At 30.1% G+C, this 27570-nt stretch overlaps 12 protein-coding genes across 12 annotated transcripts; 6 read left to right on the forward strand and 6 right to left on the reverse strand.

Moving 5' to 3' along the window:
- Window positions 1–441: 441 nt before the first annotated feature.
- GO595_009703 (Coatomer subunit beta) lies at window positions 442–3060 on the reverse strand (the record flags this gene model as incomplete). The annotated part of the gene is made up of 1 exon (XM_067923418.1): window positions 442–3060. The coding sequence occupies one exon, from the start codon at window positions 3058–3060 to the stop codon at window positions 442–444; it is 2619 nt and encodes an 872-aa protein (XP_067770013.1).
- Window positions 3061–3818: 758 nt separating this feature from the next.
- Window positions 3819–4286, forward strand: GO595_009704 (uncharacterized protein; the record flags this gene model as incomplete). Its single annotated transcript, XM_067923419.1, has 1 exon — window positions 3819–4286. One exon carries the CDS (start codon window positions 3819–3821, stop codon window positions 4284–4286), a length of 468 nt encoding a protein of 155 aa, XP_067770014.1.
- A 328-nt stretch (window positions 4287–4614) lies between these two features.
- On the forward strand, window positions 4615–5052 carry GO595_009705 (uncharacterized protein; the record flags this gene model as incomplete). The annotated part of the gene is made up of 1 exon (XM_067923420.1): window positions 4615–5052. One exon carries the CDS (start codon window positions 4615–4617, stop codon window positions 5050–5052), a length of 438 nt encoding a protein of 145 aa, XP_067770015.1.
- Window positions 5053–5405: 353 nt separating this feature from the next.
- On the reverse strand, window positions 5406–6164 carry GO595_009706 (26S proteasome non-ATPase regulatory subunit 8; the record flags this gene model as incomplete). The annotated part of the gene is made up of 1 exon (XM_067923421.1): window positions 5406–6164. The coding sequence occupies one exon, from the start codon at window positions 6162–6164 to the stop codon at window positions 5406–5408; it is 759 nt and encodes a 252-aa protein (XP_067770016.1).
- Window positions 6165–7667: 1503 nt separating this feature from the next.
- GO595_009707 (uncharacterized protein) lies at window positions 7668–8324 on the forward strand (the record flags this gene model as incomplete). Its single annotated transcript, XM_067923422.1, has 1 exon — window positions 7668–8324. One exon carries the CDS (start codon window positions 7668–7670, stop codon window positions 8322–8324), a length of 657 nt encoding a protein of 218 aa, XP_067770017.1.
- A 1680-nt stretch (window positions 8325–10004) lies between these two features.
- On the forward strand, window positions 10005–11027 carry GO595_009708 (WD40 repeat-like protein; the record flags this gene model as incomplete). Its single annotated transcript, XM_067923424.1, has 1 exon — window positions 10005–11027. One exon carries the CDS (start codon window positions 10005–10007, stop codon window positions 11025–11027), a length of 1023 nt encoding a protein of 340 aa, XP_067770018.1.
- Window positions 11028–11337: 310 nt separating this feature from the next.
- Window positions 11338–12300, forward strand: GO595_009709 (cell cycle control protein; the record flags this gene model as incomplete). The annotated part of the gene is made up of 1 exon (XM_067923425.1): window positions 11338–12300. The coding sequence occupies one exon, from the start codon at window positions 11338–11340 to the stop codon at window positions 12298–12300; it is 963 nt and encodes a 320-aa protein (XP_067770019.1).
- Window positions 12301–13913: 1613 nt separating this feature from the next.
- GO595_009710 (dnaK protein) lies at window positions 13914–15114 on the reverse strand (the record flags this gene model as incomplete). The annotated part of the gene is made up of 2 exons (XM_067923426.1): window positions 13914–13927; window positions 14025–15114. The coding sequence occupies 2 exons, from the start codon at window positions 15112–15114 to the stop codon at window positions 13914–13916; spliced, it is 1104 nt and encodes a 367-aa protein (XP_067770020.1).
- Window positions 15115–20231: 5117 nt separating this feature from the next.
- Window positions 20232–21818, reverse strand: GO595_009711 (disulfide-isomerase ER-60; the record flags this gene model as incomplete). The annotated part of the gene is made up of 1 exon (XM_067923427.1): window positions 20232–21818. The coding sequence occupies one exon, from the start codon at window positions 21816–21818 to the stop codon at window positions 20232–20234; it is 1587 nt and encodes a 528-aa protein (XP_067770021.1).
- A 3364-nt stretch (window positions 21819–25182) lies between these two features.
- On the reverse strand, window positions 25183–25554 carry GO595_009712 (uncharacterized protein; the record flags this gene model as incomplete). The annotated part of the gene is made up of 1 exon (XM_067923428.1): window positions 25183–25554. The coding sequence occupies one exon, from the start codon at window positions 25552–25554 to the stop codon at window positions 25183–25185; it is 372 nt and encodes a 123-aa protein (XP_067770022.1).
- A 428-nt stretch (window positions 25555–25982) lies between these two features.
- On the forward strand, window positions 25983–26231 carry GO595_009713 (60S ribosomal protein L37-B; the record flags this gene model as incomplete). Its single annotated transcript, XM_067923429.1, has 1 exon — window positions 25983–26231. One exon carries the CDS (start codon window positions 25983–25985, stop codon window positions 26229–26231), a length of 249 nt encoding a protein of 82 aa, XP_067770023.1.
- Window positions 26232–26473: 242 nt separating this feature from the next.
- Window positions 26474–27565, reverse strand: GO595_009714 (transcriptional regulator, Sir2 family protein; the record flags this gene model as incomplete). The annotated part of the gene is made up of 1 exon (XM_067923430.1): window positions 26474–27565. The coding sequence occupies one exon, from the start codon at window positions 27563–27565 to the stop codon at window positions 26474–26476; it is 1092 nt and encodes a 363-aa protein (XP_067770024.1).
- Window positions 27566–27570: the final 5 nt, after the last annotated feature.

A 27570-nucleotide genomic window follows, 5' to 3' on the forward strand; every position in this document is an offset into this window, starting at 1 on the left:
TCTTCTAGAAAATCATTAATCCAATATTTTTTGGGTGGATTCATTTTCATTTTCATAAATTTAATTATCATTGACATTATTTCGGGTGTTATTTCTGGAAGCGAAACACTTGAAACTAAAAGGTGATCACCTGCAATACGTGAAAGAAATTTTGAGCATTTTATTTCTTCTGAGTTCACTTGAAAAATCACTTCTCCACAACATATGTCTATTAGAGACATTTCTTTTTCAATTGAATTTTAGGGCGCCCCATTCCAAATTGTCAATAAAATTTTTTTTCACATTTATAATCTCATTATAATCATTGCATTACCTAATAATACATAATTATGTGTCAAAACAAGGCCTTTTAGTGTGTTTTTGTGCATATTCAATTTTGATGATTTAAATGTTAATTAACATGTTATATGAAGAAAAATAAAAAATTATATTAATCAAATTTTATTCGATGTTTTGGATCAGTCGTGAATAAGAAATTGCCATATTTTGAGAATCGGTTCTTAATCTCAAAAATCCGTTAATTGCGTCATTACTTAGTTCTACATTTACATTTGCAAGTACTTCTTCTCCGAAGTATGACTTTGCGTATAGATTTGCTGTTAAGAATGGCAGATCATATTCAAGATCAGTAATTGGCTTAAGTTTTGCAACATTATAAATCTTCTCGATTAATGTCTTGAATGATTGTATTGTACTGTGAATTGGTACTTTCTTTTCCCATTCGAATTCTTCCCATTTCACTCTGAATTCAGATTGGTCGATCTTTATTGGCTCCATATAATCAGCCGTAGACACTGTCAGCACTGCTAATGGTAGTATTCTTTTCTCACTTACCATATAAGAGATTGTACCGAATACTCTTCCAGCTTCTGCTGATGTTACCTTAACGGACACCTTAACGTTCTCGGAGCACCCCGGACCCAACGATAGACCCGCCGGCCTATCGATCAGCTCTAACCGCCCAACGCAATTCAGTTCCACTTTTACATTTGAGAGGGTTACATTCGTTTGATTCAAAAGTCGGAAATCTAATGAAATGTCAAATTTGTTTGCAATTACTCGACATTCACAAAAGATTGGGTCGCTTGTGCCTGTCATTTGATATAATATTCCTTTCTTTTGTTCAATCTTCGTTATAGTTCGTGCAGGAGGATCAAACTTTTTGCCAAGAATTGAACTAAATCCGAGCGGTTGGTCGACGGTTGTGCGGTTTTCGACGGTTTCGAGTTTCGGTTTGATGACAATTGATGAGAACTGACTCGAAATGTATGAGTTAAAGGCTTCTTCAGAAGAGTTGACAAGGATTTTCTTGATGTAATCGTCGTTTCTATTTGATAAAGCCATTAAAGCGAAACTGATTCTTTCGATTTCACTTTCAACATTTGATCTCACAATGATCGATTTGATGAATGCTGTCGCTGATTCAGCATTAGCTTCGGGAATCCTGCAGCAAATACGTGCAAGTGATACACAAATCGCAGAAATAATGAAGGGTTCTTTGAGAATTAAATCTGTGATTTGTTCAACACTTTCAATGGGTTCATTATTGATTCGTTGTGCATAAGTTCCATCTTCCAAAACAACTGTTGTTGTATCAATGACTTCATCGTTTGTTTTATTGCTGGAAAATGTATCAATAATAATATCAACAGATTCTGGAGAGTCGGTATACAATGATATAAGGTAAAGAGCCATTCGAATTGACTGCTGGTTACGAATATTGCCAAGTAAGTTCTCAAGTTGGACAACAATTGCATTTCGCAATTCAGGTGCTGAATTAGCAGTTTCACGGATAATAACCATTGTATCGAAAGACAGTTGTGAATCAGAGTCGACCACGAATGAACTTATACCTTCATAAACTGTTTTAATTGCGGATGGATGTGAAGCAACAATAACTCTTAATGAAGACAATAGAAGTCTCATAAACTTAATTGCATCACTTTTCTCATTCTCGCTTTGTCTTAAAGAACTTGCATTTTGTATTTGACGGATTAATGAATTTGTGATTTCGATAACGTTCGCTGATGTTGTCAGTTTTTGAACGATAGACAGAATTTTGGCTCTGATCGGCTTCGCATTCAAAACGGAGAGGAAGTCAGAAACCATCGATTGGGCGACAGCTGTGTGCGTTGGTATCAGTTTTTCAATTTGGTCAGCAATGCTCAATTGAAGGGTGGTATTTGGAATTGTCGACATAATGTGACATAATGTGGAAATACCAGCTTTGGATGCAGTTTGGGTGGAGGTAAGCTGAAGGAGAGTAAGTGCAGATTCAAGTTGGACACCAGGTGATGGAGATTCAAGTAATTCGGTTAATGCAGGGAGATATGTGGACTTCTTCTGGTCACTACAAAGGCTTTTGATGAGAGCTGTGGCTGTTAGTTGCATTGGTTGAGGTAATGAAAGAAGTGAATGCGATACAATTTCATCAAGAAATTCAGTTGCAAGATTCCTGGATATATCACAAAGTACAAGGAAAGCAACGCGCTTACAGGCAAAGTCTTCTTCCGTGCGAAGTAATTCAGCAATATCCATTGGAGCATCTGGAGCAAGTTCTGGCCACTTCTGATGGATTCGACCAATGGCAACAACAGCATGACGCCTTACATAAGCTGATTTGTGGTGAAGCGATTGGCAAATTGTTGATGTTAATGGGCCTAACAATTCTGGTTCTTGGAATTTTGAAGCAAAACGAAGAGCTGCAGCTCGAAGATATTCGTTGGGATGTGTTAAATCTTTCATGAGGGCATCAGTAATTAAAATATATTCTTGTTTTAGTTTTCCGTTGTTATCTCTTGTTTCAACAGTTTCATAATACAAAAACATAAGTTTCTTAAGTGTATGATCTTGAGATGTAGAAACATTCATGATCACTGTCATAATAACAGAATCAGGTGGTTGATCTCCTGATGATTGAAATCTGATTAAATCACCTAAACCTTTTGCTTGAATTGCTGGATTATTTCTGTTTCTGATATTTTCTTCAATTTCATCCCATCTTGGTGCTGCATCTTTAGGTTGGGTAAAAAATGACGAATAAATTTCCTCTTTCGTCATAATGAAAAGTGACAAATAAATGCAACAGACCAAATAATTAACGGTTTTGTCAGCATCCACACTTTGAGTAAAAAGTTTTAAGAAATTAAATTATTATTTATTTAAGTAACAATAACAATATCATGTGAATGTTCTGGTTCATTGTTCATGTTCCTTTTGAAAAGAATTAAGTATTTCATTAAGTTGAAATCTAATTCATAATCAAGTGCAGGAATTAAAAAGAATAAAATAATTTGAATAAATTTAAGTATATTTCTTATTTTAGTTTTCTCTATTTTTTAAATAAATCTATTTTTATGCTAATAAACAAATTGTCATCATTTGGATTGAATAAAAATAATATAAGAGTCAAGAAATAAGTTATATACTTAACTACCTCAGAAAAAAATGATTTCAAAAAATTGAAAATCTGAATTTTTTCCTCACGTGATAAAAATAAAATTAAATTATAATATGAAATAAAAAACTGCTATTATTATATGTTGTATCAAATTTTCGTATTTTTTGTATTTTGCTTATAATATTGATGAAATAATTTTTTTCAATTATTCTTACTTTTTCTTCATGCATACATAACATCTCCTAAACTCAAAGAATATACCATAGATAACAATATGTCGTGCTGGATCGGAATATGTATCTTAAAATTAGTACCAAAATTTTCAATAATTTTTAGATTTTGACTGCACTATGAAAACCGTTATAATTCAATTAAAACGGTTATGACGATAGGTACAAACAGAATATTAAAAATTCAAATGTTAACAGTCGACCGTTCTCCCAGAGCTAATAGGCAAGTTTGGTGTAAGTACTGCAACACCTTTGTGCACAATGATATTAAAAGCATAAATCACCACAATTCACATATTACTCATATCGTAAATGTTAAAAAATACGAGCAAAAACAAAAGGCAGAACGAATACATGAACAACAAAAAAATGAGCTCATTGATGCAGAGCTTGATATCATAAGAGCCAAAGCACAACAACAATATTTTGTGCAAGATGTTGCGAAACAAAACTTAGATTCTGTTCGAAAAAGTCAAGAAGAAATTCAAGAAAACATAGACATAGCAAAATCTCTTTATGGTGAAGAAGTTTTCAAAGAACTTATGGAACCAAAAAAGAAGATCAACAAAGTCGATGCATATAATTCAATTATGAAATCCCTACCAACAAGAATACCAAAGAAGTTCAGAAGGCCAATAAATGAGTTTAAAGAGTAATGCAATTCCAATTGTAATTATCCTTCTTTTACTTTAAGCATCAATGACTCTAAAGCGAAAAAATAACTTCATGTGAGATATACACATCTTTTTTCTTACACATAAATACTAACGAAATACTGATTTTATCAATAAATTATATTTCTGTTTTTTGCATTAAATGGTAATATTCTTTTTTTAAAGGTATCATGTAGAACAAACTACAAATCATGAGCACATTATTTAAAAGTTCCAAAGATGCTCAGAACAAACTCATTCCGCGTTGGGGTGTCCCTTTTGAAATATTTCGGGTGCCCCAACGATTCAATTGACAACGTTCAAAAAGCAAATGTCTAAGGAGAACATGACATCTGCCCAATTCATGGACAGAGTTCGCCAACAGATGGCTGAAGTTAAGAGGTTGAAAGCTGAGTTTGATCAGCTCAATATTATTTATAAAGAGAAATCAAAAACACCAGAAGAATTAATTGAATTAAGAAAAGAAGTTGATAAACTTAAAAAAAAGCAAAAGAAATTAGACGCCCAAATTGCTGAGCTCCCACCAAAGTATAGGGTTCCTCCTGTTGAAATTGACTGTCATCAAAGACATCCAAATGAAAACCAAAGATTGTTCCCACCAAAGGATGAAGACGCAAAGAAACATGGTAGGGTTGCCTACGTTGGTCCTAAAGATTTCATTTGCCATCCTCCTCCTGATGAAATTCCTCAGAAGTGCAAGGGTCTTCCAGTTGTAATTGCAAGGCTTACGTGCGACTTTCAAGAGTAAAAATGTTTTCCCTACTTTCTTATTCCATTTAATAAACTTCGTCATTCATCAAAGTTAATAAAATCAATTATTGTCATGACAACGTAATTAAATAAGTGCTGAATAGGATACGATATAAAACAATTTTCATTTATTTTTATTGATAAAAAAGATCAACTTTCTCATGACAAATTATTTTTAACGATAGATACGATAACTGATATTTTGAAACCAAAACGATCGTTTTTCAATTCATAATCTCTACGATATATTCTTTATGAGCAATTTCTCATTCGAAATATCAAATTAAAAAATTTTTTATTCAGAACCCGAAATAACTTTGAAAGAGAAAAATCAGTAAAACATTTTTTAGTTTATGCAAGAGCTGAGATTTGAGCAGACAAATCCACAGACCGGGAGAGCATTTCTTCAGCAGATTTAGTCCTAGCTTCAATTTGCGGGTGGAATATAATTGTTTCTTGGTCTTCGTCAATTACCCAATTTCTCATTTGTACAAATTGAACACATTCTTCAAGTGAAGGAAACTCGAGCATATTTAAAAGTTCGGTCAACATTAAGCTTGGATATGCCCTTTCTATGGAATCTGCGTGGTTATTTCGGACGCGATCAAGCAAATCACCAGTGAACTGATGAAATAATTGTGAAGGTGGATGGCTTTCTAATGCAAATAATCGTGCAAATGAGTTGTCTATGATTGATTGATGAAGACATTTTGCATATTCAATATATTCATTTTCATGAATTAATGATTGTGCAATCTGTAATTCTATGTTAAATTCGACAAGTTTTTGATGAGTTAAGCAGTAAACTAAGTGAATAGAAATTAAAAGTGGCATTTTGTCTGAAATAGGTAAATTTGTTTCCCTAAAATAATAGCATGTTAATTGTGACATAGCTCGTTCAAAACCATCTGCGCATTTCATTTGTATATTTAAGAGAGCATCGTATTCAAGGACACTGCGATGAATAACTTTATATACATTTTCATTAATTTTTGGGAAAAGCTCTATTTTGAGTTCATCTATAAGAGATTCTGCAATTTGTGGGTCGAACTCCCCTTCAAAAATACTTTTTAATTTTTCGAATTTTGTGTCTATAGATAGCTCAGACATTACAAGTGGCGAGCTTGTCACTTTTTGTCAGCATGTAAACGGTCTGTGCCTTTACTCAGGAATTTATTTTGAATCAGAAATTATCTTAAATGAATGTAGATTAACTAATACAAATGAAAAGCTTTAAAGAAGTTTCTTAAAAAATCATTAATTTTTTGAGGTCATACATTTCTCATTAATTTTTTATGAAATTCTTAAATTAAGAATCCATATGATAGACTATTTATTTATATTATCCGCATTTTTATTTAGAGCTTTAATCATTTTTGCAAAGTTATGAAAATCACTTGTGCTCTTATGTTTATTCTTAAAGGAATCTTTTCTACAAATTTTCACAATAGTATGGTAATGTTTATTTGATTTGACAAAATGGGTAAATCATAAAGTTTGTAAATTTTGAAAAATGAGTATTTTAAGTTCCAATATTTGTTTAACTTTAAATTCTAGTCAATAGAAGAAGGTGATTATATTTTTATGAGACATTATATAAACACATAAACATTCCACATTTTTAAACTAAAATAAAATGATTATTTCTGAGAAGAAACGCATATAAATAAAACTTTTAATGGAAAATTCAAATTTGTTTAAACAAAATATTTTTATTTATTCGAATTGCTGAAACTAAATTTGTTCTCGAAATTTATATTCTTTTTAAAATGGATCATTTTCAATATTCTTCATTTGCAATTCGGATGAAAACATTGTTTCATTATCTTTTTTTCATCCACAACATTCGATTCGACATCAATTTGTAACTGTGTTATAAGTGTTAGAATATACAAATTTGTTAGAGTATACCGGTATATTCGATTTAGTCAATGTTTCTGTGCTCGAAAGATATAATGGAGTTGTTTCATGTGTAACATTAAATTGCTCAAATGTAGGGTCAGTGTATGATTCTGCTACCATAACAGTATGCGCCGGTGCTGCGAATGCTGTTTAGCTAATGATTAGACATGTTTATCTTTCATGAAATATTTTTGTAGAATAGATGATAATAAATAATGATGCCATAAATGGGACATCACGCTAAAAATATTTTTTTTTGTTTTATTGTGAAAAAGAATCAGCTTCCAAATGATATTTTATATATATATATTTGGAAATGTAAAAAATCCTCAAGAAAAAAAAGAAACCAATCCAAATAATCATTTAAGAAGTATTGATGCCCACATATCTAGAAATAAATTGAAAGATTTTCATTTTATGTTAAAGTTATAAACAAAAAATTCGGACAACAATTTCAACTCTTTGAGTTTGATTTCTGATAATTGTACTTATTAACATCTGTAAATACCTTGAAATTCAAATCGAAACATAACGTGTTAATACAACCGTTTATAAGGTTTTGAAAGGGGTTAAATTTTGATTAATTTATTGATCGTTTCGAACTCAAAATTGTTCTCCGATATTTTTTGTAAGATTTTATCAGGGCACCCCGCGCCCGAAATCATCGGTGCCTATCTCTGAAATAACTGCTTACAAAAACCAGTTTTTCCGATGCCAACATACATACTCGATTTTGTTGTCGAGTGTGCAAAATTCGTTTCGGTACCAAATTTCCCAATTCAGTATGCTTGGATGAAATTTAAGGCTGATGGAATTAATCAAACTATCAGTACAGCTCAAATTCGACCATCAAACTGTATGGAATTTAACAAAAGTGTGAGGTTCATTCTAAACCTTGATAGACTTAATGGTTATCACCTTGCAGCAAGCTTTAATATAATCCCATATAACCAAACAGAAAGTCAAGTATATGCTCTTGCGCAAGTTAGACTCAACGAGCTTCCCTTTGGGAATCCTCGTCGTCTTTCATTTCCACTCATGAGTAATCTTGATACATCTGTTGTTGCAATTCAAGTAACAATATTTGCAACGATATCAGAGCTTCAACCAATTCCTCAACCACAAGTTATACAAATACCAGCCGCACAATTCCAGCCTGTTTATCAAGAACCATTTGCTTATCCTCAATATATACCTGCATTTCAACAACAAATCCCTTGGCCAGGGAATTACCAGCCCCTTCAGCCACAACATTTTCCGCAACTGCAACATCAACAAAATCAAACAAATCCAGTCAATACATATCAAAATCATGCGCCTGCTCAACGCGCTATTACTCGGCGTTTTGGCAAATATCCAAAGAAATGAAAAGAAGTCGGACTTCTCTTTTATATTGTTTGTAATAAATATTTATATTTTCGGTTTTACTTTTTATGAATTCGGAAAATTTCCATTTCACAAAACCATTGAATGCTTCAAGCCAAATGCACTAAATTTCAAATGTAAGAAGAACAGTTATTTCATCTTAATGAAGAATGCAAAAGTATTATTTAAAGATTCATTTTGTGATAATAATATGAATTTTACTACTTCATGTTTATAGAACAAAAGCAGGGGAATGATCAACATTACAATGCATGGAATTTATGGAAAAGGAAATTTTTTCAAAAAGCTTATGAAAAAGGGGCTTCAGATGCGCTTTACAAAATAGGAGCATGCACACTTAGGGAATGGTGTCGAATGAGTCATAACATAATGCATGAAGTAAGAAAGCATTTACTGTTGAAGTCAATCTAAACTTGGCTTCTCTTTATTTCTTTGGTATAAATGAACTTCCAAGGATATTAATGTAAAAAGAAGCTGATTTTGGAAGTCCACAAGCCCATTTTTAAACTTGGTGTTTTTTATAATCGTGAATGTGACTGCAAAGTCAAAGGACATAAACATTTGGTCATTTTATAATTGCATCAAAGGATGGAAATGCTTCTGCTGTAATTCATATTGGTCATTTCTTTCTTACAGTAAACATTGGGTGTTGTTCAGAAAGACACTACTAAACCAAAATGGATGGCTTTAAAAGCTGCTAGAGCAGGTGACTTTAATAAATAATATAATTTTAGTGACTTTTATGAAGCTGCCGATGGTTGTCCGTACTCAAGATAATGTTTTTGGGAAGCAGGTCAAAAAGAACAAATACAAGCTTCAATGAAACCAAGAACGAATTATTCTATTACTAATAGCAGAAAGTGTGTGTTTTCCTGCTAAAACAAATTTAGATATTATTAACAAATCCTTTTCCTCAAATGACATTACATTGTAAACAAATTTTAAAATTGCAGAAAAATCAGGCGATATATCGAAATTTAGGTGATGTATTTGTTTAGTGTAAGTCAAAAATAGTTTCCATTCCTAATGTGAAGAGTCTGTCCGATAGGGGGGTTGACAGGCAATTGAATAGCAAACGATTGTTTTCTATTCAATTTTTGAATTGCTAGTAAATAAATTATAGGGAATAAATTTATAATAAAATTTAAGGTTTTGTTTAAATTCAAAAATTATACATTATAATCTGAAATTAAAAAAAAAAAATGATTTTCGAAAAAAACTTGTTAAATCAAAAATTTAGTCAATGAAACCAATATTAAATATTAGCTAACATCTCTTCATTTTAAAACCAAAAAATGGAAATCATTTCTCTATGAATAATAAGTTTTATTATAAAATTCATTTTCTAAAATCATGAAACACATCTAAAATAATCATTTCATAAAATATTTGGTAAAAATTATTTTGTTTAAATAATATTTTATTTGGTCATGTTACAAATGATTTAAACGGTCATAAGTTTTATCTATTTGGGGCACCCCTTTTGATTTAGTACAAAACTGCTATTTGATGACTAATGATCCTCAAACATTTCAGGCGTGCATTGATAAAATAGTTTCCCAATATAATCAGCTCGTTGCTGAGAACAAAGAACTCAAAAAACAGAACAAGAAATTACAAGCACAACTTAATTCCCTTCAAACAAAACCCTCATCACCACCAATGGGATCATTTCCCGATCTTACCAAGAACAAGAAGAAGGCGAAAATGAAGATTCAAGTCGAATGGACCACAATTCAATACGACTTTTCAGATTCAATTCTTTGCGTTCATCGTTCCAAAGATTTATTAGCCTTTGGTCTCACAGACAGTAGTGTTATATTATTTTCGCAACAATTAATGAGTAAAGTCGGAGTATTCCAAGGACATAAAGGTTGCATTAATGACATTATTACCGATCCTAAGACCGGCTTATTTGCAGCATGTTCTGGAGATGGAACTGTTAGCATATGGGACTTTGGTTATAATGATGCTCCATTCCATTCCCAACGGAAAGGTTCATTTAGCGAAAATATCACTTCTAACATTACCTTATCTTCACAATCTGGGCCTGTTTTATGTGGCGCGTGGCTTCCAGACAACTCACATCTCGTTACAGGCTCTGGTTCCAACATCAATTTTTGGGACATTGGACATTCACAAACGCCGACTCGAATCGAAGCACTTAACAGTAATGTGTTATGTATGGATTCATCCATAGATCCTAGTAATGTAGCTTTTGGGGCAGGTTTATATACTGGCGAAGTTGCATTCTATGATACACGCGTTGAACGAAGTGTATTTAGTGTATCACATTCGAAGGGGCAAATAGTTAGTTGCAAATTCGTACAAGGGAACATCCCACGAATGGTTAGCGCAGGAACAGATAAATCTTTACGTGATTGGGACTTAAGATTTACTGCTGATTCGAAAAGGTCTTATGACATTGATCATGTGCCAACAAAAATTGATGTAGCACAACAATATGTGGCAGTACCAACTGAAACTAGTAGAACAAGGTTCATAAACCTGGAAAGACAGTCCATAATCCCTTTGGCTTCGATGCCATTCTCGTACACAGTTTCAAGTTGCGCATTCATGAATGATGACGCATCAAAGTTGATGTGCGGTTCATGGGACGGAACGGCGGCTTACGCTCAAATCTCATTGAATGTTGGAGAACAGCCACAGAAAAATCGGTCGTAAATAAAACTCTTTTTTGAATTATTTACTTTTTTGACGTTTTTAATGAATTAGATTTGATATTAAAGTTTCTCTTTTTTCTTCATTAATTAATATCTAATTGTGTTTTCTTAGACATATATTGAGTAAAAATTGAGGTTTTCCTATTAGAATGTTGAAATTTTATATGTTGGATATTGGCATTCGTGAAATATCGAGAACGTTTAAATTCACCAATACAACGGTTCTATAAACCACACAAAAACTTACTTTATTCTGTTGAATTCAATTGAATCAGTTATCTCGCCAAGAAAAATTATTCGGCCTCTTGAATATGTCTTCAGATTCAGAAATAGAGGCTCAGAGTACACCAGTAATATACTCACCTTTGCCAAACAATAGATTTTGCCAACAATCGCTTCCGGGGATACGACCATTTTTAACACCATTTCGTGCAATTGTTCTTTATCTTATAGTTGGCATTATAACATTAGCCCTTGGAATATTTTTCTACATTAATCATAATGATAATCGCCCAGTTGAAGTCCGTTATGATAACCTTTGTCCATATACCACTCAAAATTGCACTGTTCCCATTAACATTCCAAAACGCTTATCAGGACACATTCAAATCAAGTACAAACTTACAAACTTTTATCAAAATCATCGTAGATTTGATATGTCTAAATCAGAAGAACAACTTGCAGGATCTTACGTTTCTTTCAGCAGCTTGTCCAACTGTGCTCCTTATCGGTCTATTGGAGATGTTGATAATCAATCATTATATTATCTTCCATGTGGATTATTCCCACTTACTGTCTTTAATGATACGTTTACATGGTTGTCCGATCCTTCTATGTTTAGTGAGTCTGGTATTGCCTTTTCTAGTGAAAAAGAAGATCTATACAAAAATATCAGCTCGGAGTATACCGCTGGAATCAGATGGCTCGATGAATCCCCACTATTTCCCGGGGGCTCAACAGATGAGCACTTCATTGTATGGATGAGAACAGGCGCATTACCAACAATTGTCAAACCTTATTCACATTGCAACGATTGTACAATTGAACCAGGCAATTACTCGATCGAAATAGACTCAAACTATCCGACTGAGCACTTCGGTGGTTATAAGTACATAATGGTTGTAGAAGAAAAAACTTTAAGATCTGATGAAAACTTGCTCGGATACGCATATATGGTATGTGGTGCAGTAACATTGGCATATGCAATTGTGTTGGGAATTGCTGAATTAGTAGCACCGAGACCTCTCGGAGAGAAGAAGAGGAAGAATTATTAAAGTTGGTGGGTAAAATGTGCGATTAATTTCAATTGAAAGTTTTCATATTTCTGTAGGCGCCGATTATTTTTTTGAGTTTTATACATAATTAACGGTTTCTGTGAAGAGATTCGGTACTTTTTTGTTAACCTTTCAAAAAAAAATACAGAAGACTTATTTATATATTTGATTGTATGGAGAATATTCAATCAATTGATCATATATAAATAATTAACTATTAAAGTCACCTGAAAAACCATATCCGGTAGAAAATCCTTAACTATCCTACTTTGTTGGATAAAAGGTGCCAAAATTCTCAAAGTATAAACTTATTTTTTAACTATATGAGTAATCTCAAGATCATAGTCAGTTTATTTATCATTTCATAAATTTTTTAAAAGATCACCAAGCTTAATCTCACTATGAAGTGGTGCTTTGCAAGTTTATTCTGGATATTTTTCTATGGATGGAATCTCTTTTTATCACAAATTTTGAATGAAAAAATATGATGCTTTATAGGGATTATTCGGTGAATGGAAAATAATTTGGAGAACTTTTTAAAAATTGGTTGGATATGTAAAACTTTAGTAAGTTGAATTTCGTATTGCATAACAAGAAAAAACATTTAAAGATTTCTAAAAAAAAAAATTTATTATCGAAATAATTTATAATTTATTCAAATAGTCTGAAAATAATTTTATATTTTTCCAGTGCATATCTTACCAATTTCCTTACATTATATAATCCTCTTAAGAACAAATTATTAATTTTCTTTGTTTTAATTTTATCCGCGAATATTTCTTTTTGCAATGTTTTAAATTTTGTTATTTCTTCTATTTCATTTTCGATGTCTTTAATTTCATTTTTTGCCGATTCTTTAAATTTATTTTTATTGAAATTTTCTTTTTTATTGATTAAAACATTTTTTTTCTTTTGAATGAATTCGAATATTTCCTTATCATTAATTTTTTTATTCACATTTTCTAAGTCATTAATTAATTTATCGAATTCATCCATTTTATTTCTTAATATTTGGGCGTTATTAAATTCGGCCGAAAAACTTAAAACTTTTGGAAGAATATTTTTTAATTCGTTCATATTCATTTCTTTATCCCGATCAATTAATTGATGCTTAATGATTTCGATCTCATTTTTAATTTGCTCATAATATTCATTACCGAAAATTTCCACAATTTCATTTTTCGGTGTTCCATTGTTATTCATTAATAAGAAATAAGCTGATTCCAAATCGTTTTGGATTTCGGAATCAATTTGATATGATGAATATGAATGTGACAAAATGTTAACAAAATTTGTACATTGTTTTTCATATTCATTAACTTTTTTAAATGTGATATTTTTACACAAATTATTTTTACATTTTTTAATATTCCTCAAATTAAAATATGAATCAATAGAAAAACTATACATAAAATCACTTACCTCTTCATCATTATCATCAAATATTTCATAATTATCTATTACATTATTTGTGAGATTCGTTTTGTAATCTTCACTTAACAAAATTTTGGCGGTTTTCGGCTTTTTCTGAAGTGTAAAGTTCCCAAATTCCTTTACAACGTTTCTCTTCCATAACAAATGTTTTTGGTCGAATTTGTCATCGAATACAATTTCTACCATATTAACTCTCCGGTAATTAGGCTTATATCTCAAAACAAATTTGTTATTAGTGCTCATATATAGCGCGCCAAGTGTTAAAACTTCGTCAAAATTTAATGAATGACCAATCTTGATTCCTTGAAACGCTTTCGAAAGAGATTCTTGTATCTTTGGAATACGTGCAGAACCACCAAGTAATTCTATCTGATTAATCGGTATTCTTCCTCTTGAACTTAATGCAATATTCGTCGTGTTCACAACAAAATCGATTATCATTTCTTCGAAGTCATTTCGTGTCACTGTTACTGAGTAATCTTTTCCATTTATATTTGGTATTTGTTGATGAGTTTCTTGAAGTAATGAAAGTTGTTGCTTTATCTTCTCTGAGGCTTGAAATAGTTTCATACGGTCGGACTCTGTAATGTTTTGAAGCTTAAGTTCGCGAATTAGATGTTTAACAAGTGAATTCGTCGCATATGATCCACCAATGGAAAGATCAAAACCATAGGATAACTGTGTGACTACAATACCGTTGGGAGTGTTGCTAAACTCCATTACATAGGATTTGACAGAGGTGGCCCCAACATCAATAAATAATATCGTTTGAGGTATATTTCGAAATAGATCTATTTTCTCATGAACATAAAAAGAAGCAATGGATTCGATGTCACTAATAAGTTTAGGAGAACGAAAACCAGCGCTTTTCAATAAATTTAATAATATGGTTGATTGGGTAACTGAATAAAAAGATGGATAAACAACAGTTACTTCTTGTGGGATGGTACCAAATACAAATTTGGAATAAAAATGAAGATAGGCAGAACTCATGTTGAGAAGGCCAAATGTAGAATTAGCTGAAAACGGAAAACCAAGATTTTGAATAAGGGAATTTGTTGCTGAATTCATTAAGCCAATAAGTGAAGGAAAAAATCCAGTGCCTGTCCATGAATTTTTGGTGATTAAGTTCATTGCATCTTCACCAATTTCACATTGAAAATGACTTAATATCTCTGAGTTTAGTAGCAATGAAGGGTTGTATGTTTTAGGTGTTCGAAATGCAAGAAATGTGGGTGTTAATCTCTTTGTTTGGAGATTAAATAAAATAGATGGATTTCCATCTTCTGATAAATTGCCACTCTTTGTGTAAAATGATCCAAAGTCTATAGCATATGAGTCATTTCGCACTGTGAGTGCCAAAGAAAGCAAAAATAACATTAAATTTTATTTGGCCAAATAAAAATTCTTCAAGGAATATACACTTAAAAAAATATCCTTTTTATGAATAGCTCAATCACACATATTAAAATGGCTTCTGATATTTACAAGATGGTTATTACAAGTTTTTATTAGAAATTTAATTAAAATCTTTAACATCCAAATTTAGATATGACTATAAAATTTTAAAAACGAGACGCTTTTTTAATAGCCGTACATGTACCAAAATGGAATGTTTGTTTAAAAATTGTCCAATTATTAAAATCATTTACCAATGGGTAAATCAATGGATGTTGACTTTTTGAATAAAAGCACGTTAATTTTACTGAAGAAAAACTCAAGATCACCATTGTCTCAGATGAAAAGAACAAAATAGGAAAAACCTTGATAAATCTTGAGTTTTTTTTGACAAAAATTATTCAGGGAATTCAAAAATTATAAAAATAAATTGAATATAAAATTTTATTTTTTTGAGTGAATTTATAATTTTTTTTAGCTCAATGTTCATGATTCCATAGGTTCTTTCGATCTACTTATTTTGTTGATACTTGTATCTGTTTTGATTATAAACGTTAATGTTTTTGTTTCGTTTATGATGTATCTCAATAAAGGTTGTAGACAATATCAAAACCCCTGTAGCACTTATTGCTAGCATATAATCCTTCATAATAAGATGGTTTTTAAAGATTGAAAATTCAGTGATTAATTATTTTTCTTCCTTATCTTCAGTTATTAGATCTAATATGTCTTCGGTTATGATAAGTTGAAACTTTAAGAATCACCTTTACTTCTTAATATGACATATTTTGTCAAAATGATTGTCCAAAATAATTATCTGTTTTTCCTAAATATTCACAGGTTCGATTTACACACTGTCAAGGGTCATCCCATTTTGTGCTAATAACCGCAAACCAGAAAATTTTCAGAAGGAAACGAAGTTAACTGTTCAAAAAGTGAACAGCAGCATAAAACGTTCTGCTAAAAACGATCGAAAAGTGCTGATTTGACTCAACCAGTTACAGTTGAAGTTAAAAAAAATATTCAAAAAGTTGAATTCTTCAATTCAAATTTGACTAGTCAAACTATAGAATAATTGAAGAAGCAAAAAGTACCCAACAAGTCGACAGCCCCATGAAGAACTTCCAGCAACTGTTAATTTCAATCGTTGTTAGTATAATTTTATCTTCTTCTATGTTTTGGAATCAAGAGAAAAAGACCTTAATTTTGAAATTTAATTCTCCTTCTTTGAATTACCAAGTTGATAGAAAAAACTATATGCAATTTACGAGCACTATGGCTTTAATAGAAAATTTTTCCATGAACTTTATACGGTATGATCAATTTACATTTAGGTTCCTTCGATTTTACATGTTGCAATTAAAAGTACAACAAAAAACCTCAACGTTACTCGAATGTTGTAAAAACAGATTTCTGATTAAATTAAATTTGTTTCATGATAACCAAAAAAAAGAAAAACAATTTGTTTTTCCAAATTTTGCTTTATTACTTTTAATTCTCTTTTCTATGATCATTTTTGTTTTACATGTTTTCAAAGAAAAGAATCGCAAAGTAAAAATCAAAAATATTATTGCTCCGACATTATTTACCTTATTTTTTTCTTGTGCATTTCAATATTATGATGGGCGTACTTTGATCATCAATGAACCCAATGATTTCAACGATGTTAATAAATATGAAACAATGATTGTTGTTATTAATCCTGGTATTAGTGAAATTCCAAATAATGCATTCGAAAAATGTTCTCGTTTAGATTCAGTAACAATTGGAAATACAGTTACAATCATTGGTGATTATGCATTTTCTGAATGTATAATGCTGCGTGAAATAGTAATCCCAAATTCAGTTACGATTATTGGAGATTATGCGTTTTATTATTGTAGAATGCTGCGTGAAATATCAATCCCAGATTCTGTTACAATGATTGGAGATTATGCATTTGCCAATATTTTCGAATTATATACAATCACAATCGGAAATTCAGTTACAACCATTAGTGATTTTGCATTTTCTAATTGCTATTATTTAAATTATGTTGAAATTCCTAATTCAGTTACAACAATTGGGAAACAAGTATTTTATCAATGTGATAATCTTCAATTTGTGAATGTCTCAAAAGATAATTTGAAATATTCTAATTATGATAATGATGGTGTTCTTTATAACAAAAATATATCAAATATTATATTTTATCCTCCTCGAAAATCAGATGAATCATTTGAAATTCCAAATTCAATCATAACTATTGAAGATTATGCATTTTCTAATTGACTATTTAAATTATGTTGAAATTCCGAATTCAGTTACAACAATTGGGAAACAAGTATTTTATCAATGTAATAATCTTCAATTTGTGAATGTTTCAAAAGATAATTTGAAATATTCTAATTATGATAATGATGGTGTTCTTTATAACAAAAATATATCAAATATTATATTTTATCCTCCTCGAAAATCAGATGAATCATTTGAAATTCCAAATTCGGTTCGAACTATTGAAGATTATTCATTTTATTATTGTACTAATTTAAATAATATTAATATTCCAAATTCAGTTATAACAATCGGAGATTATGCATTTTATTATTGCAATAATTTGAATAATATTAATATTCCAAATTCAGTTATAACAATTGGAGATTATGCATTTTATTATTGTTCTAAATTAATAACTGTTATTGTAGGCGAAAAAGTAGCAACAATTGGAAATTTTGCATTTTCTAATTGTAATAATTTAAATTATGTTGAAATTCCGAATTCAGTTACAACAATTGGGAAACAAGTATTTTATCAATGTAATAATCTTCAATTTGTGAATGTTTCAAAAGATAATTTGAAATATTCTAATTATGATAATGATGGTGTTCTTTATAACAAAAATATATCAAATATTATATTTTATCCTCCTCGAAAATCAGATGAATCATTTGAAATTCCAAATTCGGTTCGAACTATTGAAGATTATGCATTTTATAATTGCGATAATTTAAATAATATTTATATTCCAAATTCAATTACAACTATTGGGAAATATGTATTTTATTCTTGTAACAAATTAAACATTATTAATATTCCAAATTCAATTGTGACAATTGGAGATTATTCATTTTATTCATGCTCACTATGTTCAACATTTATTAGCAAGAACATTACAAAAATTGGGAAATCTGCTTTTCGTCAATGCACTGGTTTAACTAATGTAACTATTAAAAGCGCTTCTTTAAGTGTTGGTTCATCTGCTTTTTATTCTTGTTCCGACCTATTATATTTTGACGTGGATGTGAAAAATGAATTAATGATTGGCTCATCTGCTATACAAAGTTGCAGCAAACTAAGTTATATTTATTTTAATGTGAAAAATGAATTAATGATTGGTTCATTTGCTATACGAAGTTGCAGCAAACTAAATAATATTTACTTTAATATAGAAAACAAATTAACTGTTGGTTCATTTGCTATACAAAGTTGCAACAGCCTAAGTTATATTTACTTTAATGTTAAAAAGGAATTAATAATTGATTCATTTTCCATACAAGATTGTTCACAACTAAAATCTGTTTATTTTGATGTAGGACAAACACTCTCTATCCAATCATATGTTTTTTCTGATTGCGTAAATTTAACATGTATTTATTATTATGGAAAAACACCTCCAACAGTTGGACATTATGTTTTTGATAATACTAATGTAAATTCAGTTATGGTATATGAGGATTATCAAGGTGATAAATTCGGAACTTTAAGTGTAAGTAAAGGGATTACAGTTGACGAATGCATTCCAATGGCAACAAAATCATTCACAAGCACACCATCAAATACTTATACAGAATCAAACACATTTACAAAGTCAAATGTATTCTCAAGATCAAATACATTTTCTAAATCCAATGCATTCACAGAATCACACACATTTTCAGAATCAAACACGTTTTCTAAATCTAATGCATTCACAGAATCGCATACATTTTCAGAATCAAACACATTTTCAAATACATTTTCAGAATCACAGACATTTACTCATACGAATACTTTTTATGAAAATTCTTTAAATGAATCATTTTTGACATGTTCAATCACTATCACATTAACACATTCATTATCATTTACACAAACAATTTTAATATATAAATCAACGAATTTAAAGACATTTTCTGTTTCATTATTTGAATCATTTTTCACATATATTCAGACAGAATATATTTATTATGAATATACAGTTATTGCATATACACTTTATTATAGTTATTATTTTAATTCATTTACGATTATATATGCTAAAGAAATGATAAGTAATACAAAAAGTAATACAATAATCATAGCTGTGAGTGTTTCAATAGTAATAGTAATCATTATTATCTTTCTTATTATATTTATAATTCATTTTCGAAAACAAAAAGAACTAAATGAAACAGAAGCGAATAGTATTGAAGGAAATGAATATGAGAACACATTTGAAACAGGAATCACTGTTTCTAATATTGATGAGGATCCATTTGCAGCAGATTTCAAAGAAGAAAAATTCATTAATTCAATGTGAATAAATTATGTACTACTTTAAATAATTTTTTTTTTAAATAAAGTCAATCTGTTGAATAAAAATGTTTGTAATCGAACAAACATAGTCAATTCCAGTTCACTAATACTGTTATTTTTTCGCAGACGATATAGACTGCAATGAAAAACCTGTTGACCAACATTTTATTATAACCCATGTCTACACTGTAGCATTATTCATAGAGAACATATTTAGTAATATATATTTAAAAATTTTTTTGGATTTAATTTTGTAATTTTCGCAATATCCCTATTTTTCATTTACTTCACTAAGGAGAACGTTAACACAAAAAAATCTTTTTTCTAGATTTTCTTCACATATTTTAATTAATTTATATTTTTGGGACTGAACATATGTTAAAATTTCTATTTGCTAGCAAATTTTTTTAAAATTGTTGATTTTTTTCGAATTTTGTTGTCTACAGGTTTCTCATGGCAGTCTATGTATAATTTATCTCTAATTAAAACTCATTACAAAGAGTCAGTAGGCAGTGTTAAGTGTTTATTTAAGTGATTCTTTGGAAAAAAGAAAATTTTTGCTTTAATCAAAGCTCAGCCTTTTCTTCCTCTTCATCAATTTCCTTTGACTTTTCCTCGAGCAAAGGTGCCATTTCTTCCATGAATTTCAAGTTCTTCATTTGTTCATCAGGTGGTGCTTGATCTTGACTCATAAGTAATTGCATCATTTCCGCAGCCAAAGTTGCCTTATCCAAAGGAGGCTCTTCGAAAGGTAACTTATGAAGTCCATATCTATTAATCAATCTGATCAATGAACCTCTATCATTACCACCTCTCATTGGTTGATCGTTTGTCTTATTCTTAGCAGGGAATATTCTGACATGGGGCACCCCCATCATGTACGGAAACGGTTTTTTGGCAGAATTTTTGACAACATCAATGAAACCGAATTTGAGGTTCTGAACATTCGCCTTTTCACATTCACGTGCGAAGTCGAGGAACTTGGGGAAGAATTCCTTACAGTGTTCACAGTTTTCACGCTTGTAGATAACAACAACATCATTTTCAGGATCATCAACATATTCACCATATGTAAGACCAACAAGTTTCTGAACGTTGAAATCAGATTTGGGTGGAACATCTTCTGAAACATATGATGGTTGGATTTCTCCTGAGAGAACTTTTCCAATCATTAATGTTGCAGCTGATAACCATTTCTCGGTGAAGAATGGCTTTCCAATCAAGTCATGGAAGAACTCTGTTGTGTTATAGTGGATGTTTTGATCGAGATTAAAGAGAGCAATTCCTGGATGGATATCATCATATCCTTCATTAGTACAACGTTCGATCATACTTTTGACATTTTGACCAGCGAAGCCAACTGTTATGTTAGGGAAACGAGATCCCATTTCGAAGAGGAAATCTCTGTACTTAGATGAGATCTTTTGATCAATTAATGCTAAAACAAGCTTCTTAGGCTTCTGAAGATCTGACGCTTTGAGGATACGATACTTAGGGAATGTAGCGCGGAAGATATCTCTGAGTTTAGGTTCAATTGATACAATATTCATATCATCTTTTCTAAAGAAACCAAGAACTTTGTCATCAATGCCGAATGAGTGAATGAGTTCTGTTGTTACAGGTACAATATGAACTGGACCAAGTCTTCTGCCAGCTTCATTTCGAATGAATTCAGCATCTTGGATATTTTCTTTAGTTGTTAAAATTGTAAACAAATATGGACCCATCAAAGTATTGAGTTCCTTGAGAGACTTAGCTTCTGTGTGGTTATCATCGTTGATAATATAATCAAATAAATAAAGAAGTGCTGATTCTGTTGGTGGGTATATGTACGTAGCCATGTATATTCCATGGTAGTAATATGCTATGAAAGGAAGATGTGTTTTGTGCTTATCAGCAAACCTTTCAGCATATTGGCTTTCAAAGATGGCAAATTTTGCTTGACCTCCAAAAAGCATGGCCATGTCGTGAATGTGCTCGTGATAAACATTTGTTAATTTATCGCCTGCTTCAAGACCAAGAACAAATAGATGTGCTGTTCCATATGTATAATTATCAATTTCAGATTTTTTAATCACCTTCGTAATCGGTTTGGATGTGGAAGAGAATGGAACGTATATGGATGAGACTAATGTTGAGAAAAGGAGAAACATCCGAATGTCAAGACGACAAAACCGCCGTCAGAAACCAAACAAAGTTTTGTAACTTACTGAAAATATTTGTTCAAAGAATTGTGGGAAAAAAATGATGACAATTATTTGTTTTGAATCCTAGAAATTTTGAACGAAGACTGTAATCAATTTGAAACAAAGTAAAGCATTGAAAGAGTCATGTACACTTTTTCATTACCCATGATATAAGTTAAAAGTGACATAACCGGCGCTAAAAATTCAGCTTGATGTAAGCTATGAAGAAGATGAAATAAAAGTTAAAATTTTCTTGTTTTTTTTGCCAAACAGTAGAAACTATGTAAGGAAATGCATATATGAATCATCAATATCATTTAATTTTGATAAAAGTGCAATACATTAGAAATTTTGTTTTTATTTTTCAAATTTATACTTATTGCTAAATTCCCTATTCAAAAAAAAAATATACAAATTTAAATTGATTTTACTTTCTTAAAAGGTTCAATAAGTATAAATTTATTTTATTGACCATGTTTGTTCGACTTGGAAAACATTTACCCATTTTGATTGATGGGAAATAGCTTCAGTAAAAAGGAAACAGATTTAAAGGTTATACAATCATTTCCTTATTTAAAAGATTTAGAATATCTCGAAGAAATTATTTTTGGTTTAAGTGAGGATAACATTTCTGAATCCATCAATGAAGCCATTAACCTGATACAAAAAGATGATATATTATTATCTTATTCAAATCTAATTCTTAGTCGAATTATATATTCATCTATTCTTTCGCAAATGAAAGACTTTTACTTATATATTAATTTCATGAAACAAATTGAATTCAAAGCAAAAGAAATCGGCAAATGTAATTACGAATTGATCAATAGGTTTAAAGATTTTCTTCTTTGTATGAACACATTTGAATCATATTTTATTCTAGAAAGAATGATTGTAATGAATTTATTTTCATCAAAAATAGTTGAGAACAAAAACGCACTTTACTTTGTGCATTACTATCCAAATAAAATTACAAATTCCCCGTTATATGAAATTTTAAAAAAGAACTCTATCTACTATAAATATTACGATGAAAATTGTGAAGAACTTTCAAAGAATGATTTTGAACTTCATAAGAAATATGTTAAAGAAGGTGTTAATCCAAATGAAATTTCAAAAATAATTCGAAACGATGAAGTTGAAAAACTTCAAGAAATATCATCACAAAATGATTTTGATTTTAATCAAACAATTGAAATTTCATATTATGAAAGATATTCATTTATTAATCATAAAAATGTTACATTAATTGATTATGCAGCATTTTTTTCTTCAGTTAAATGTTTTAAATATTTACTTATGAATGGAGCAAATGTTTTTAATACAGGTAAATATGCAGTTGCAGGTGGAAATGAAGAAATCATTCATTTATGTGAACAAAATCATTCAACATTTGAAGGTGCATATGAAGCAGCAATAGAATTTCATCGAAATGATATCTTTTTATATCTTTATGAAAATAAAATTGAAGAAATTAAAAATTCTAATGAATTTATCAAAATATTTTTATCGAATAAATACATGAATTTTAAGATGTTTAACTTTTTAATTGAACAAAAAGCAATTAATGTTGAATCTAAAAGTATTTATTTATATGATTTCAGATATGTTTTAATGATTTGATATTTTTAAATAATATTTGAAAATTATTTAAATTATATGAAACATCACTTATATTGGCATCTAAAAATGGTCATATAGAAATAGTTAAAATGTTTCTTGAACAAGAAGGAATTAATGTTAATACTAAAGATGTTTATTTGTTTTATTTAAAAATTATTTTAATAATTTGATATTTCAAAATAATATTTGGAAATTATTTAAATTATTTAATACAGCACTTCTGTGGGCATCTTTAAATGGTCATACAGAAATAGTTTAATTACTTCTTAAACAAGAAAGAATTGATATTAATACTAAAGATGTTTATTTGTTTTATTTAAAAATTATTTTAATAATTTGATATTTCAAAATAATATTTGGAAATTGTTTAAATTATTTGATACAGCACTTATTAAAGCATCTAAACATGGTTATATAGAAATCGTTAAATTACTTCTTGAACAAGAAGGAATTGATATTAATGCTAAAAACATTTATTTATTTTGTTTATATTTTATTTTAATAATTTTGGATTCCAAAATAATATTTGAAAATTTTTTAAATTATTTAGAACAGCACTTTTGATTGCAACTTTAAATGGTCATACAGAAATCGTTAAATTACTTCTTGAACAAGAAGGAATTGATGTTAATACTAAAGATGTTTATTTGTTTTATTTAAAATTTATTTCAATAATTTTGGATTCCAAAATAATATTTGAAAATTTTTTAAATTATTTAGAACAGCACTTTTGATTGCAACTTTAAATGGTCATACAGAAATCGTTAAATTACTTCTTGAACAAGAAGGAATTGATGTTAATACTAAATATATTTATTTGTTTTATTTAAAATTTATTTGTTTTATTTGATACTTAATTTAATAATTTTGTATTTCAAAATAATATTTGGAAATTATTTAAATTATTTAGAACAGCACTTATGTATGCATCTGAAAATGGTCACACAGAAATAGTTAAATTACTTCTTGAACAAGAAGGAATTGATATTAATTCCAAAGATTTTTATATATTTTATTTAAAATTTATTTTAATAATTTAATATTTCAAAATAATATTTGGAAATTATTTAAATTATTTGAAACAGCACTTATTTATGCATCTGAAAATGATCATACAGAAATAGTTAAATTACTTCTTGAACACGAAAGAATTGATATTGATGCTAAAGATATTTATTTGTTTTGCTTAATATTTATTTGGATAATTTTCTATTTAAAATTAAAATATGGAAATTATTTGAATTTTTTAAAACAGCTCTTATGCTTGCATCTTTAAGATATCATTTAACTATAGTTAAATTACTTAGTGGGAAAACAGAAACTTAAAAAAGTCTAAAAAAATGATCTTTTTATTTTGTTGTCTATAGCTGATGTGCTATTCAACATAGAGTTTGAATATGTTTTATATGGTGTCATCATCAGGAAACTGCTAAAATGTCATTTTACATTAAATTTCCAAAACATTTTAATTAGTTTTAAAAACAAAAAAAAAAAATAATTACCTAAATTTTGCCACAGCTTTCTCATTAATTCCAGCATCGATAAAAAATATAACCTTTTTTAAATAAATTGTAAATTGCATAATTTTCTTCATTATTCGTTACATTAACATCGTAAGAATCAATGAGCAACTTAGCAATTTTAATATTAACTTTGGCTTCTGATGTGTCACTTTTAACTTATACCTTTGGGGGAGTGTAAAATAGTATTACCAGAACTTAAAAAAAAAGAAATATTGTTTAACTTCTTTAATATCTAATTCAAACGACCCTATGAGGTAGCCAGATATTTGTATTGGTATTTTAGCACCTTTTGTATAAAGTTCAATCTTATCGCCATCAGAAAAGTGTAAATCTGTAGTTAAAGATTCAAAAACACCAGCTGTAAATGGAAATAGAGCGGTTTCTTCTTCACCATTTACTTTTGCATAAAGAACAACTCTATCTGAAGAATCTTTATCAGTAACAGCTACAGCTGTTGTAAATACACATTCTGTTTCTAACGGAACCGTTACGTTATAGGTAATATCCGGATTAATTAATACGTTGCAAGAAGATGTGAAATCGTCAGGAACTTCCATTTGCAGCACTTGTGGCACTGACCATTTACGCATTCAATTAAATCAGAGTAAAGTTAAGAAATTGGGAATGTCAGATACCGCTTTTTATGTGGTTTATATATTGGATTTGTGAAGAAAATTTTTGTTTCAAAAATACATTCGCTTCAATTCAAGCACAAGAATCCTGCTCCATTTTTATTAAATAAGAAAGAACCTTTCGTATGCGAAAAAAAAGGATGGAAAAGGAGTCTTTGGAATAGACTCATTGATGAAAGTTTTTTCTTAATATTGTTCAACATATCACAACAATATTAAGCTTTTCAGGTTTCCAACATTCATGCACTCAAGAATCTCCAGAATTCCAATTTATTTGTTTTGCAAAACTTTAAAATAAGCACTTTTTTGGAAAGTGATGGATAAAAAAGTGACAACAGGCCGACCATTTCAAAATGGGTGCAGGAACACCTTCTTTTGGTAAACGCCATAATAAATCACATACAATTTGCCGTCGCTGCGGATCACGTTCTTATCATATTCAGAAGGGAAGATGTGCAAAGTGCGGATATCCAGAAGCTTCAATGCGTCATTATAACTGGGCAAAGAAAGCACATGCTAAGCGTACACAAGGAACAGGAAGAATGTCGCACCTTAAGAAATGCATGAAAAAGCTCCAAGCAATCTATGCTCCAAAGAAATAATTTTTTCACTTTGGTTCTTAAATAAATCAAAACATCTTTTGACTATTCTTTATTATCATTATTATAATAAATGGTATTAAAATTTTTTATGTCTGCAATCTTGTTTTATCTAAAATTTCTTATCATTTTGAAAAATTCTTTAAAGGTAAAGTGAATAATAACAATTACCAAATATAAAGACAATACTTTATATAATTTGAGAGTTTCATCAAAATTTTATAGAGAATTTTATGTTTAAATTTTTAAAAAATAAAATTATCTGAATCTGGAATGGAGGGAGTAACATTAAAAGTTGTTCTTGCGGTTTCGAAGAATCTTAAATGTTCTCCTTCCTTTGTTCTTAGCACAAATTTGTTTGGTCTTGTGAACACAAAATCATCCAATGTACCTCCGTCTGTTGTCTGCTTCCATCCAAGTGCATTTTCCAGCACTCCAACCACAGCGTCACAGTCACCTAGTAACTCTGCGTTGAATTGACAAGTAACTGGCTCTCTGTTGATTAAAATAGATGGAACTCTGTAGAAAACCTCAGGAAGGTAAGAAACAGGTGCAACTCTTAATGAAGTACCAACAACAATTAGCAAATCTGCGTTATGCGAATCAGACCGTATTTCTTCTTCTTTGATACTGACGGGCTGCTTGAAGAAGACAATACCTGGTTTGACTTGGCCGCCGCACTTTTTACATACGGGGACCGTTTGATTGTTGACACTTTCGCGTAAATCTTCAATGGTGTGAAGTTCACCGCATTGCAAGCACCTGGTTTCACGCCAACTACCATGCACACACCGAAGCTTTTCGTCTGGAATGCCGACTTCTAAAGTATCGACATTTTGGGAATAGAGGCGTAATAATTTTCCCCGTTTTTCGAGCTCAGCAAAAAAATATTGTGCTGCTGAATGCTCTGGGTTAGTAGAAGGAAATATGGTATGTGCAAATCGCCAGAATATTGAAGGATCATGACGAAAATAGTCTAAATCAAATACCTGATATGGATCACTTAAAACACCAGCTTTAGCAATAGTATCATAAAGTCCTCCAGGAGATCTGAAATCAGGTCCAACACTTGCGCCAGCTCCAATAATTACAACTATTTTTGATGAATTTGAGATAAGTTCGACTACTTTAGAAATGTTTGATATGTATTGCTTCTGTACAAAGGCAGGTGGATTTTTTTCATAATGGTTTGCGATTTGAACTAGAACTTTCCATAAATCATCTTCATTATCAACATCTGGGGCAACCTCAGCTGGATCAATTTCCAATGCTCTGAAAACAGCCAATGGGCTGTGCCCTTTTGTGAGAGCATCAACAATGAGCTTTTGGATGTCCATTGGGA

This window comes from Histomonas meleagridis (genome assembly GCF_020186115.1).
Source record: "Histomonas meleagridis strain 2922-C6/04-10x chromosome Unknown contig_95, whole genome shotgun sequence".
NCBI lineage: Eukaryota > Parabasalia > Tritrichomonadida > Dientamoebidae > Histomonas > Histomonas meleagridis.